The sequence below is a fragment of the Melanotaenia boesemani genome, chromosome 4 (assembly GCF_017639745.1).
Source record: "Melanotaenia boesemani isolate fMelBoe1 chromosome 4, fMelBoe1.pri, whole genome shotgun sequence".
Lineage (NCBI taxonomy): Eukaryota > Metazoa > Chordata > Actinopteri > Atheriniformes > Melanotaeniidae > Melanotaenia > Melanotaenia boesemani.
Window position 1 is genome coordinate 26,353,870 of NC_055685.1, and position 14,576 is coordinate 26,368,445.

Sequence of the window (14,576 nt, forward strand, 5' to 3'; positions counted from 1 at the left end):
TGAGCAATAGTTCTCCTGACTTTCAGGTCTTTCAAAGTTTTTAAAAACCTTGAACCACTTTACTAGTTGTATCTCACAAAGACACATAATTTCTTATTATTTACACCTACCAAACATGTCAAAGATAAGTTTGAAAACCATAAAATTGTATCTCCAACTAATGAAGTGTCTGAAGGTTATGTCCTTAAGAAGCACGGGGAAAAAATTATTCAACCAACACCTGACAGAACCTGAGAGATGCATTTAGCTCTTTAGCCAAGCTGCTGGCCTTCATCTATTCAGAAAAGGTCTCCATGAAAAGGTGGCTGGCAAGCTTTTCTCAGAGAAGGGAAACGGGGAGAAAAGGTTGAGGTATGTCGAAGATCAGCAGCAACAAGTCTTATGAATGAGTGATGAATCCTTCCCAGAGCCTGGAGCTCAACATTAATGAAGCATTGTGGGATCAACTTGATAGGAAACAGAGCAAAAGGCAGCCAATGTCCAAAGAGCTTTGGAAGGTAATTCAAGAGGCCTGGATAATGATACGAGGGTTTTGAAGGCTGATTCTCTTTATTAAATACCTAAAGTTCAGTTATCAGACTTAAATTTAATTAATCCTTCGTTGTATCTTTTTTAACTGACTGTGTCTCACTGTTAAATAGGTTTTTGAGTGTGGTAGATGATATGTGTTTGTTATATATATATTACAACTTTGTAAAGAAAATAAAATCTTAAGCTTTGGAAATCTTGACTGGGATAATTTTGTTCCTGCACATGACATTTGAAATATCCTGCAGATTAAAAACAAAGAAAAAAAAAACTGAACTCAAGCTGTTTCAATAAAAACACTTTAATAGAGAAACAAATAAAATCAAATAAAAAAAAGAAAACTTTAAAACACAGACTAAATCCTTTATTATGACCACCACCAACCGAAATGAAGAAGAGTAAAACCAATCTATTCATTATTTTGTACCCACGAGGGAGGAACCAATGGGAGTGGGAAGCTGAGACAACAGGTGTGCCATTGATTCACTGCAGCGAGGGAAGAACAGAGGAGTCCCAACAGATAACAAGAAAAAGATGGTGTTTATCGAAGGCTGAACACAGTGCTCTCTGCTGGCCGGGCAAAAGGTTGCTCCCTCTCCTTTCCTTTCTATCTGCCACACCCAAGTTAGCTTCACTTCATTTTAACAAAGCAAAACAGGCTTTTTTCTCCATTTCATATGATATTTATTGAAATGTTGGGAGCTGAAACACTTACAAACTAACTTAAATGCAGGAGTAAATTTAGTTATCGTTCCTTTTTAACTGAGTTAAAAAAAAAAAGGCTGGAAATAAATCCCTTTAAAATGACTTGGCTTAATCTCTTCTGCTTTAAAAATAAATATAAGCGTAGCTAAAGAAGCTGTCATATATTAGTATTGCAAAACTTCAGAGATTAACCTTCAGCAGGGAGCAACCTCAGCTTTAGCCTGCTAAGTAACTGCAGGGGGGGGGGGGGGGGGGGGGGGGGGGGGGGGGGAATATAGGAGCACTAACATGACCATTACATTATCTGATCAACACATTAGTAAAAGTAGCATAACAGTTTTGTTGATAATGTAACAAGTTATTGTACACATCAAATAATATACCAGAAATTTGACTTTGAAGGTTGAACAAATGCTTTTTTTTTTTTTTTGCCTTTTTTTCATTTTTCATCCATCCATAAAATCAATAAAAACTGATAAAAACAGGGATAAAAACCAGTCAGGTCATCTCAACATGCATGAAAAGAAAAAAAAATATATATATATAGACATTTAAAAAGTAATCCGTGTTGATTGTTGTACAGCTGTGGTGAGAAAACATAACAGGACAAATCCAGCAACATGTAATTAAAAACATGTATTGTACAGTGAAACAAGTTGTCTCAAGGGTGCCGAGAAGATTATCTGCCAAATTAGCCAGACACCGTCTTTTATTTAACAACAGCAACAAACTAAAAATAAAATAAAATAAAGGAAAAAATCTAAAAAGTTATAAGATGTTGCAACTACCAATCTGGTTGTTGTCCATTTCTAGAATGATCTCTTTTTTTTTTTCCTTCCTTTTTTTTTTGTGAATTTGCATAATTAAAAAGGGCATACCTCTTCTTGGAACAGCTTCTACAAAATTGAGGCGCTCCCAAAGTTTTCGTTTGTAAATACATAGAAAATGCATATTTACAAGTACGTGTACTCTGTTAAGTCAGAAAATCTGGACCTTTGAATTAAAATGTCAAAACTTGAAAAGAAGACCACACCTTTAACAAAGCTTTCCACTGACACTTCAAAACACATCTGATATCAGCTGAGGGATTTCTATGCCACTCTGAAGCTTTGTAACAAAAGGAAGATTTATATATATATATATATATATATATATATATATATATATATATATATATATATATAAAACCATCATGTCATCTTTTTGCAGAAGGGGCAGTGATGTTTAAGAGTTATTGAATTAAAGACAACAGGTTAACGTAAAATTTCTGTGACCTACTTGGCCTCCAGTAATTCAGTCAAAGACAAAAAAATAATGTGGCTGCAGTAAAAAGCAGAGCAGGGTCAGAGATATTGTACCAAAACAAAACTAGATTTATCAACAGCTGTAACAATTTATCAGATGTATCAGGTCAGAGGTGGAGAATTTAATACTTCGACAACTTCCACATTCATTCTTATTATGCAGAGCCAAAAACATACTAACAGTCAAAGGTTTTTGAACAGACTTTTGTTTTTGTTAAATGTTGGTGAAGGAAAATCTTTTTATATCTATTTATCTACCATATCCGAAATGACATCATGTAAAATAAAAGCAAGGCTCACAAAGTGTCTTTAACTCTCAAAATGACAGAAAAGTGTGCAAATATCACATCAGAAAAGAAAAAAGCTGACTCATCAAAAGGTCCCTTTTACAGTATTAAAAGACTAATTCTATAGAAAAAAATGGCAAATGATCTTTGGCCATTCTAGTATTAAAAAAAAAAAAGCCACTGAGAAATTGAGACACATTAACGGTAAAAAAGAAAACTTGTTAAACTGCGTGAGGCTGTTTTTTTTCTCCACAGCTCATCTGTATCACAGCTACATTAAAGTTGAATGGATCAGATAAAACAAAAGTTTTCCCAAAAATCATTGATCGACTTCCTGCATGGAGACACAAATGTCCTTTGTCTACAACATTGTGGTCAGTTTGTCAAGTTTAATCATTTGTCTTTATATATGGAGTGAAATGTAGGCACAAAATAGAAAAATCGAATAATCTTTTTTTTTTTTTGCTTCTTTTATATTTAACATCTGACCTTTTGATTTTCATGTCTACTTATTGACAGACCTGTTTTCAACCATCAGTAGCATCAATTCTGCAAAAGCAAAGGTTTGCTCTAAAGTAAAGAACGGGGGCCACATGATCTTTTGTTTTTAAGCAGATGTAACAAAAGAAAACAAAATATTCGGGACTGGGGCTGCTGGTTGACTGTTAAAGCAAACATGTCTGACATATGTGAGTGAAAAGATAATTCAGATCACTTCAGAGGACATATCAAAGCTTTAAATGTTTTACACCATCTTTGTTACATACACTTCCATTTTCAGGGCATTTACTCCTTAGTACCAGCAACTTTAAACCAAAAATGTTTTTTTTATTAATTTTTTTTAGTTTGTTCAAAAACATCTGACTGGAAGCACGGATCATCCCACTTACTGTATGACACACCACTCTGACTTCACCACTCTCTTCACTTACACTAACCTTCAGAGTACAGCAAACGTTCCACACAATGTGGTAAAAAAGGCTGAAAACGAATTTCTAACAAATTAAAAAAAAAAAAAAAAAAAAAAAAAGATCACCCATTCCCAGTAGTCACTGGAACAATGTTCCTGGGAAACATGCTGGGAAGTCATCCAACATAAAAGGGGTAAAATAAAACAATAGTCCATCTCGTGGCAGAAAGCAAAGTTTTGTGTTTTTTGATCTGAAAAGATGACAGGAAGAATGGCATGGTTGTTGATATTCTGACGTTTTCACACCGTTTCTATTTTTTTTTTTATGAGCATCAGTGAAAATTAAATGATGAAATCATTATTTGTATAGTTATTTTTCTATAAATAATCACATTTCCCACTAAAATCACTGAAGATGATTCCCAGGTCAGGATGACTAAGAATTGAAGAAGAGAAGCTGAAAACAAACAAAAAAAAGAAAGAAAGAACTAATAATACAATACTAGCATGATGTCTTAGGCATACAATTCAGTCTTTTTATTTTCTTTATCTGTACAGATTAGAGGAAAATTCATCTACTTCTATACACTGTTCCATGAAGTTTGTGTCAGTTGACCACTTAGCTTTCGTCTATTACCACAACAACAGTAGTATGAAATTAAAGACGCCACTCAAATCTGAGGAATAGAAAAAGAAAAAAAAAAGTCAACAATTTTCTTAGTATCAACAAAACTACAGTCAAGGAAAAAAAAGTGAATAGCTAAGTGGTCAACCAAGATTTTTTTTTTTTTTTTTTCTAGTTTTTTTAGCATTACGTACATATACAAGTGTAGATAATATAAGTATATATTCATATATACATAATAAGTATGTATATATACCAGTAATGCATTCATTATATATACTTACTTTCTTCACAGATATGTGAAACAGGAGGAAAAAAAGACAGTTTACGATAAAAAGTTAAAATGAAACAAAATGCAGAAAACAAACCTACTAATAAAACCAATTTTAAATGCACTGACTTTTTTTTGTCTATTTTATTTAAGAAACTTTTTTCACTTTTTTTGTTTTTATTTTTTTAAATCAATGTTTTTCTCTTTTTTTATATATATTTTTTTCTTATGCCATTACATATTATGAAGGAGAAGTGAAACTCATTTAAAGTAGGAATAGTACCCATTGCTACCATTTGAACTTCCTATACTCAGCTCTTGTAGGAGGGAGAGGGGATCGCTGTTCTTTTTGACCTGTTCGGGCCGAACAGCTCGGGGCTTGGGTGGAGCGCGGAGGGCGCTCGCATAGGACATGGTGGGTGGTTTGCTTAAATTTGGAGCCCCCTGGGTGGGTTCTGTGGGAGCCTGTGGTGGTGGCGGCGGCGGCGGCTGCTGCTGCTGCTGCTTTTTGTTTGACATGAGTGGAGGAAACTGATGCTGAAGGGAGTTGATGGTGTGTGGATAGGTCTGCTGTGCTGCTGTGGGCTCGGCCTTTACCTGCTCATCTGTCTGACGGAGGACCTTGGAAGCTGCCATTTAAAATGGGGCCAAAATAAACCAAAGTGGTAGATTAGACATGGACATGAGATGTCACCAACAGAATAGACGACAATAACAACACTGGCCATAGTGATACTTACCCAGAAGGTCCCGATGCTGAGCGAGTGTGCCGGCTCCGTTACATGGAATGTTCTGAAACGGACCGGGACCCCCACCATTACTGGGCCAGAGGTGGTCGTGTGAGAGATAGTTGTAGGGTGCGTGTGGATGCTGATGATGTAACTGTGGGTGGTCCTGGGGTTCTGATGGACAGGGCTGGGACTGCTGGGACAGGGTATTGTGGGTGTTGGCTGGAGATGATTCATCTGGGTAGCTGGAGGAGATGCGGCGCTGATAGAGGGGCCGACCTGGACCTCTGGGTTCATACTAGATGAAGAAGTGGGAAGCAGTTAAATAAAGTTACTTTTTTTTATACTTGACTTTGATAGCAATATCAATAAAATGAGAATAAAGCAAGCAACAATGAGCAAAGTCATACAGCAGAACATTTAGAATATGCAGAATGATTATTACCTCATCTACATTGTGAAGGGCTGTTGCTGCTGATGTTCTCGGGGACAGTGGGTGGTAGGCTTCCTGGTCTGGACCTTGACTTTGTTGTTGTTGCTGTTGATGATGATTATGCTGCTGCTGCTGCTGCTGTTGTTGGTGCTGATGGTGAAGTTGCATCAGGTGCACCTGCTCTTGCCTGCTGGGGTGAGCCATAATGGGCAGCCCATAAGGGAGGCCGTGCCCCTGGTTTGCTAAAATGTGGTTCTGTTGTGATGCAGATGTTGCGCCGCTTTGGGACCACTGGGCTTCTTGCAGAAGGTATTTGACCTGGGAGGGAGGTGGGCTGCCAGAATGTCCTGGTGGCTGATGCTGATAGCTACCAGTATTGTATAAGGGATTCACAGGGTGCTGTTGCAGCAGAGTTTGATTGTTGAGAAGGTTGTCATTAAGGACACTGCGTCCAGTTTCATGGGAGTAAAGTCCAGCTGGATAAGGGCCAGAATGATTGGAGATGGCAGCTAAAGAGGATGAAGGGTCACCTGAGGCACGGGACTGGGACTGTCTGTACTGGAGGAGACGGGACTGAGGTGGGGGCTGCATCTCAGCTGCTTCTCTTGCTTCAGGTTGCTCCTGTGGAGGCATCTCTCTCAAGAGGCCAGGATACCTAGGGAATAAAAATGCACATAAAGACCTAAAAGTTGCATTGAATTTTAAAATATCATCAATGAGCAAAAATTATTCAACAATTTAACTATGTCTAAGGAGGGGAAACAGCATAGCAGTTGTTAGAGTCAAAGGTCGATTTTAGTTATCTTGAACCCTGTTCAATAAAAAACACACAGCCTGGCCAAAAAAGAAGTCGCCACCAAAACAGAAAAGGTGACACTAATATCTGCACCACCTACAGCTTTCATTACGGCAGCATTTGCTGTGTCATTATTTCGTTTCTGCAATGTCACGAGATTTATTTCCATCTAGAGTTGCAGTAATTTTTCATCAAGATCTTGTAGTCATGATGAGAGAGTCCAACCACAGCACAAAGCCTTGTCCAGCACAGCCGAAGATTCTCAATGGGGTTACGGTGTGAACTCTGTGGTGACCAATCCATGTGTGAATGATGTCTCATACTCGTCTCATACGTGAAATACTCTCACAATATGAGTGATGAATCCTGGCATTGTCATCTTGGCATATAGCTGTTACATCAGCGAAGAAAAAAATCCATTGTTACAATAATCGGCTAATTCAGTATATTCAAGTAGTCAGCTGACATCATTCTTTGGACACGTAATGTTGTTGAACCTAGACCTGACCAGCTGCAGCAACCTCAGATCACAGCACTGCTCCCACGGGCTTGTACAGTAGGCACTAGGCATGATGGCTACATCATTTCATCTGCCTCTCCTCTTACTCTGGAACAGGGTAAATCTGGACTCATCAGACCACATGACCTTCTTCCATTGCTTCAGAGTACAATCATTATGCTCCCTAGAAAATTAAAGCCTTTTTCTCCAGTTAGCCTCACTGATTAGTGGTTTTCTTATGACTACACAGCTGTTCAGTCCCAATTCTTTCAGTTCCCCTCACACTGTGCATGTAGAAATGCTCTTACTTTCAATACTGAACACAGCCCCGAGTTCTACTGTTTTTCTTTGATTTGATTAAGTTTCAGCGATTGCTGATTAAGGTCAATCAGGATTTTTTTTTGACCACTTTCTTCCTGGAAGACGATAGTTCCTCATTATCCTTCCAGTTTTTAATAATGTGTCAGATATGTTTTTTGACATGACTGTTTAAGAAATAAGACACTACTCATTGCATCAGCTGGGGTTAAATAACTTATTGGCAGCTGAAAGATAATCACCCATGTAGTAGTTATTCAATAGGTACAAATTTGCTTAGTTACATCCAGATGGTGACTTTTTTTGTTTTTGGTCAGGCAGTGCATAATACAAGATATTAAATAATAATAGTGCAATATTACTTTTGCATCTACTTTCAAGACTCCTGGAGGCAAAAACAGTCTAGTCTAACCTTGTGAACGATGGCCCTGTAGAGGCAGCGGGAGCAGCCTCGTCATCCATATTGGCACTAAGCCCCCAGCTGGCTGCCCGAAGCAGTTGATGGGGAAAGCGAGCCATGCCGGGTTGAGCAAGGTGGGCAAGATGTTGGGGCAGAGGAAAGGTGACGCTCCCTTGAAGGAAAGGGCCTGCTGCCTCCCCCAACTGGCCCAGCCTGGCTGCCTGCTGTTGCTGGCTCAGGGCCTCTAGAGCCAAGGGACTCTGGAGGTCTGAAAGGACAAACGTGATTAGTCACTGCTGACAACACACAGCTCTTTAGAAATAAACATGAGTTGAATAAACATGAACTCTTTTTATATTTAATCAGTTATGTAAAATAATAGCAATAATGATGAATATGTCTGGGAAAAGTACAGTGAAGTAAACACAGGTTTTACATTACAAATTACAAAATGTTGTACATCTTTCATATTTTTAACACAACACAAACCCTGAGAAATTAGAACCAGCCTTATGTTTTTGTCTATTTCCAGTATTCTTACTGCAAAAATTGGAAATTAGAAAACCACACAATTTTTCTCAGCTTTATCATTTAACAGACATGCACAGCTTTTTTTCCCCTTCAAATACACGTTATTTATTATTTGCCACCTACAGTACATTCAACAATTTCAGGGGAGAACAGGACATGCATGTGTGAAAATCAGTCAAATAACAGATCCATCAGAAATTTCCTATGGACAATATCTGTCCTTTGGACATCCAGAACTCTACTTCCGTTAACTAAAACCTAGTAAATCTCACAGATCATATTTCCTTGCCCTAAACTCTACTGGTTTGGATTTTCTCATACATCTAACAAATCTGAATATCTTCTAGTGATGGCTGTTAAATAGTTACAGACTCAACATTACATTACTTAATTCCTTTCAATTCAGTATCTTACTGTATATGAAAGAGTGTACGCCTTGAGACACGACATTTCCAAAAGAATATTTTGGTAAGATAAAATCTAATTAAATATAAAAATGACTGTTAATTCTCGCACCATGTATTAGCAAAGTCATATTACCCCGAAGAGCATCAATCCTCCTCCAAGACAATTAAAAATAAAACCACAAAAACAGAGTTTCATTACGGAGTGTCGCCTTCATGCTCATTATCGACTTTAGGGCACATGTTTTGTGCTTTTTTAATCAAACTTTAAACCCATTAGCTATCCTTATGATTGAAAATGAATGATTTAAATGGAGAGGAAATGACTGCTTGAGCTGTGGGATAAACAAAAGTTTTACTTCCACAGTTAAAATCCAAATATTGCTTCTGAGCAAATGAAAAACAACTGAGGCTGAAAAGTGCCTTTAAAGACAGAGGAGGAAGCCACTGATTGGCCTCTGAGCCAACAACATTAAAATCAGGCAATATATCGAGATTTTCAAATACATCAAGACTTTATCAGACACAATATAGAAGGAAGGAATATCGTTTATATCGAGATAGCTTCCTTTGAGTTAAAAGCATCTTTTCTTTTGCATTTTGCACAGCTGTATTTTTTATGGTCATTGAAAATTATTTTTAATTTATTTTGTTTTAGGAGTATTTAATTTAATATAAAGGTACTTTGATGTAATTCAGCTGTTTCAATGCACATGTGCTGCTGATCCTTAATAAAAGTATATTTGGCACTGAACGCTGTAAATTAGAACTGTCTTTTTGGTTACTTGACAAAAAAAAGTATTTCGAGATATATATCGTATATCGTGATTCAGGTAAAAAAATATCGTGATATAAGATTTTGTTCATATGGCCCAGCCCTATCAGGTCTGATTATTGTCAAACTAACGCTTCTAAAAATAAACATGTGTCTTCATTTCTAGCCTGTTCTTTCTGAAAAACACTGAAGTATATTATAATAGTATTATATAGTATAATAGGCTTAAGACTATTTTAACCCTTGACACAACTGTTACAAATCTGCTACAAACCATTTGCAGTTTATTTATTTTTTATTTTGTACTAATTAATTTAATTTATTTACTGTTATTTCTAAATTTAGTTCTTATTTATTCGTGATTTTTTACTTATTAATATGCTTATATAATAGCATTTTATTTGTCTTTTATTTTGTTTTTTTCTTCCCTTTTTTTCCCCGAAATGGGAAAGATACACGAAACAAAAAAACTTTAATTTTTTTATTTTTCATTACATCTTTCTTCCTTTTAGTCCCTATTTCTGCTAAATGTAATAATAATAATAATAATAATAAATTTCATTTGTAGAGCACACTTTAAACTAACAGCATCTCAAGGTGCTTTAGAGTTCTCAGATAAACAAGCTTAAAAGCAATAAAATTATCAAGATTACAACATAATGGCCCTAAAATAACTATATTAAAAGTGACAATCAATTAAGAACATGACACCAAAAAAAAATAAATAAATAAATAAAGGCAGTCGGCTACAAGACTATTTTACAAATGATCAATTTGTCTAAAACAGCAAAAAGTAAATTAGTAGTTTAATTTTAGCTCTCTGGAAGCTTGATCAATGTCATTTAAAATGATAATTTAAAAAAAATTAATTCTGATTTCAACTTACCCAAACTGTCTCCCAGGTTTCCATCCTGTCCATCCTCCCCAAAGTTGCCAACCCTGTTATGTTGTGACAGACCTGGGTGGTGCCCCCCTTGGTGGCCCATTGCAGTCCTAATGGAGCCAATCTCCTCCACCCCTCCAGTCTCTGGTCCATCCACAGAGGGTGACTGGACAGATCTGTGAGAGGGGATCGGGCCGCTGAAGAAGGAAGAGTTATGGGTTCCACCAGCGTAGGCAGGACTGAGCTGTTGCTGCTGCTGTTGACTCTGCTGAGCCATTCCTGGGTGTTGAGGCTGGTTTACTCGGTAAGGAAGCCTGGATATTGGATACTGCTGGGGGAAGGCTCTTCCACCTGCAGGATGTGGAGGAAAAGCTGGACTGGGGGGTGCTAGGTGATAGTTGAGAGGTCTTTGAGCAGCTGATGGGTCTTTTCGATGGAGCAAAGCATTAGGAAATCCAACTATGCCTTCGGTATGCGAATCCAGATTTCGACTTTGGCCTGTGTCTAAATCTCCCTGGACAAAAAAAAAACAAAAAATTAAACTTATAAAAATCAAACATCATTGGCAAATTTATTACTTGCTCAAAGTTGGTCATCATCTTTTAGTCTATCAGCAATTTGTGTGAAACAAAACTCACCTGTTTTTCCTTCATGTCTGCATTTTTTCTCTCTGGGGTCTGAAGACGGTTCTGTTCTGATTTTGGACATCCTTCTACTTTACCTTAAAAAGTCAAAATAAAAACAACAAAAAGAACATTTTTAAACATCTGGCTGTTCTTTATTATTGCCTTTTATTGGTTTTTACTGACTATTTGTGGCTGAAGCTAAGGGAGAAAAAAAATCCAAGCACACCATTTCTGATGGGGTCAGCCGGTAGCTCCTTGTCAGGGCTAGGCTGTCCCATTCCTAGAGAAGAGGGGTGGGCCACCCCGCTATACGGGATGGGGGAGCCTCGATTTTGTGCCTGCAACAGATTGAAATTGTAGGCCATGGCTGCTGGGTGGCTCATGATGCGAGGATCGACAGCAAAGCGGTTCTGGTAACCTGGCCATGGCAGCTTAGGAACAGAAAAAAATATATATATTGATAAATAACACGTTTTCTCCATATAAATGAAAGGCTACTATGTAAGAGATTTACATGGAAGTTACTTTGATCTGTTTGCATGTCAAAAATTTAAATAGTTACATTGGTTTAAAGTCACAATAAGAAGAATAAATAAAAAAAGAAACAAAAGAAAAAGATATATGTAATAGTTGACAGGGAAAAAAAAAGCCTGCTGAAACGCACCGGTAGAGGCATGGACATGACCATGTTCCCACCATACACAGCTGGAACGTAGAGAATACTGGCGCCTGTATGAGGATCGATTCTCTGCACGGGGCTCGGTGACTTGCCCATGCCAGCTGCTGTGCCACCCAAAGGTGGTGTGAAAGCACGAATAGGATTTCCCATCAACACAGCAGGGTTGGGTTGAACTGCAATGAGAAGAAATGGCAAGGTAGCACAACTTAAGATAGCTAGCAGTAAATCTGATGTATCTTCATTAAAATCTACAATGGTAAACAGCTGACAGAACTTAGTCTTCTCTGAGTAAACATGTTCATGGATGCATTCTTTTGATGGCATTAACAAGTATTTATGCAACCATCTGGGTTCGGGATTAAAGAGCCCGCGTTGTCCTTATTTAGAGGTTGATCTTCAAATTGTGTGGTTGGTGTTCCTGATCATTTCCCTCACCCACATTAATAGCATTATGGCAGGTAACTATCAACAAACCTTAAAAGACTTGTTCAAACAAATCTAGAAAGTTCAATGAAAATCTTTTCGATTGTAACTTTCTGGTTCAACTTCTTTAAATGCCCCACAGTGCAAGTCAAGAGGACGCACTCACCATATCCTTCAGGTGGGAGGTGCTCTGTGTGGTTTGCATGTTTCCCCTGTAAGAGAAAACAATAAATAATAAAGAAACAACCAAGTACCGATTCGGAGGAGAAGGCATGTTGGTACAGAACTGTGGAGGAAACTTTTTCTTCTCTTTAAAGAAGTGTGGGTGTTGAAAGCTCTCACCGGGAAAAGTGTTGGGGATGAGGGAGCATTAATTCCATTTAAAAAATGAACGCAATTAATTACATACATTAGTTAAGGTGTTAATGCGTCATTTTTGATAGCCTAAATATTTATTTATATAATCATGTTCTGTGGCCATGATGGCCCCAGAACATGATTATATAACAGGACTGAGCTATTACAGCAACATTGTGCTTAGTCCTAAAATATGAAGTGATGAGATGACAAGTACTGAGCATTTAACCAAAAAGCAGTAAATTACATTATAAAACAATCAAAAGTGAGAATTAATTAAATTCTGCTGATAAAACAGGTTTGATTTACTTTAATTTGGAAAGTAGGACCGCATCTTAAAACTGACTGAGGTTTAACATGTGGCAACAGAAGTAGCTTTGCCTGGATGCTATTTTAGGGTGTAACATAAACTGGTCACTGGTTCACACACCCAATTAAAACTAGGGCCTGAAGTCGTGTTATTTAATTTAAAAACTACTGCTAACAAATCCCGGTTGAGAGTATGAGTGGGAGACTTCGTCTCAATTGATAAATTTAAACAAATACCAAGAATGAACTGAGGCTTAAAGATTGTTTAGTTGATTTTAAAAATGCTATGTGACTATGTAGACACCAATAAATAAGATTTGGCTTGTTTTAATTTTGCTGAATTTAACCAAACCACCTTATTATTCAAATGCAAACAAAGAGCGAAAGGGAAAAAATAGGTTCAGGTTGTCACAGATGTTTTAAATGATCTAAATAATTAGTCTGAGAAGCAGTAATGTTTTATATTATGCTGAGAAAGACTTGCTTGAAAATATAAAAAATAAAAGAAAAATTTAAAATTAAAAATTTGTTTAAAAAAAAAGTTAAAAAAAAAACAAAAAAAAAACATGGCTGTAAATTTTCAAGTTTTGACACGTGGTTTTAATGATTGATTTCTATAAATGGCAAATTTTTTCCTACAATGACCCCTTCAGAATAAGGTCAGAATCTCAACCCACTCATATATAAGTAGTTGTTTAAGTTATGCTGCACAACACTTATAAAAATAGTCAACACCAGAAGCACTCAGGTGTGCACACCTCCGTCAAGCCATTCTTGTTTTTTTTTTTGTGACAATGATTGTGGGCATTATTTTTTATTTAGAGGCTCTAATGGCAAAGTTATCCCTAGCTCCCCATAGTGAAGAATCCTTTAAAAAAAATCCTGGATCTCCCCCAAATCACAATTCCTTATTCCATTTCTGATATTTCTTGAAAATTTCATTAACCCCATCCAGAACTTTTTGAGTTATATTGCTAACAGACAGGAAGACCAAAGCTGCCAAATACCTGACCTCCACCTTGGTGGAGGGGGGAAAAAAAAAGATTCTAGACAGTACATGCTAAACAGTTCCTAATAAATGAGATTTCTATGTAAAGACACCTTTAATGTTATGACCTTTAAATTATCACACTGCAGTACAGAAACCATGAACTGCATAGTTTCCTTGGTGGTAGCTCCATGTCTGAGCGCTGCTTAGTGTGAATGTGGAGAGAAAGGAGAGGAAGTGCGTGTTTATCTGTAACACTGGCTGATACTGCAGAGCTTCAGCTCATTAGGCTCAGTGGGTGATGGCAGCAGGTTGGCAGCTGTGCTGATTTCGTTAACCTTTACCTCAGGGCAGGCAGGGAGGAAGAATAGACACACACACGGAGACAACACAAACTGAGCTAAACAATCTAATAAGAAACACTTTCCACCCACAAACCCACAATTCTATTTTTTTCCTGGTTTTGTAATCTGTCCTTCTGGAGCTGAAATTACTAAATTGCAAAATCATGTCCTGTGGTGAAACTTAAACGGAGTCATTTCAATAGATTTGTGATTTGTCCCCCCTATAGTCACAGCTTTTATCTTTTTTCCTCTGTAAATACAAGAAGAACTCGTTTGTTATCATTAAACCTTTATAACATTTGAGCCTCCTCTATCTGAGTAGATACCATGTTCTTTTCCACATTACAGGGACCCAAAGCCAATGAATATACAATTCTCTGATTCACTCATCTTGATATAATGATAAGCGGAACTATATATTAGAGTTATTTTTATATATCAGGTTAGGAATGG

The 14,576-nt window shown here is 37.2% G+C and overlaps 1 protein-coding gene across 1 annotated transcript in view; it reads right to left on the minus strand.

Annotated features, from left to right (window-relative positions):
- Positions 1-813: 813 nt before the first annotated feature.
- Positions 814-14,576, minus strand: part of helz (helicase with zinc finger) — a 54,871-nt gene continuing 41,108 nt past the window's right edge. Inside the window, exons 25-33 of the mRNA XM_041982743.1 lie at positions 12,292-12,337; positions 11,688-11,875; positions 11,250-11,454; positions 11,036-11,118; positions 10,401-10,911; positions 7,817-8,072; positions 5,804-6,446; positions 5,371-5,656; positions 814-5,259 (exon numbers count right to left, since the gene is read on the minus strand). Of these exons, the coding sequence (XP_041838677.1) occupies positions 4,892-5,259; positions 5,371-5,656; positions 5,804-6,446; positions 7,817-8,072; positions 10,401-10,911; positions 11,036-11,118; positions 11,250-11,454; positions 11,688-11,875; positions 12,292-12,337 (2,586 nt within the window). The 3' untranslated portion in view covers positions 814-4,891. The remainder of the gene's footprint in view (positions 5,260-5,370; positions 5,657-5,803; positions 6,447-7,816; positions 8,073-10,400; positions 10,912-11,035; positions 11,119-11,249; positions 11,455-11,687; positions 11,876-12,291; positions 12,338-14,576) is intronic.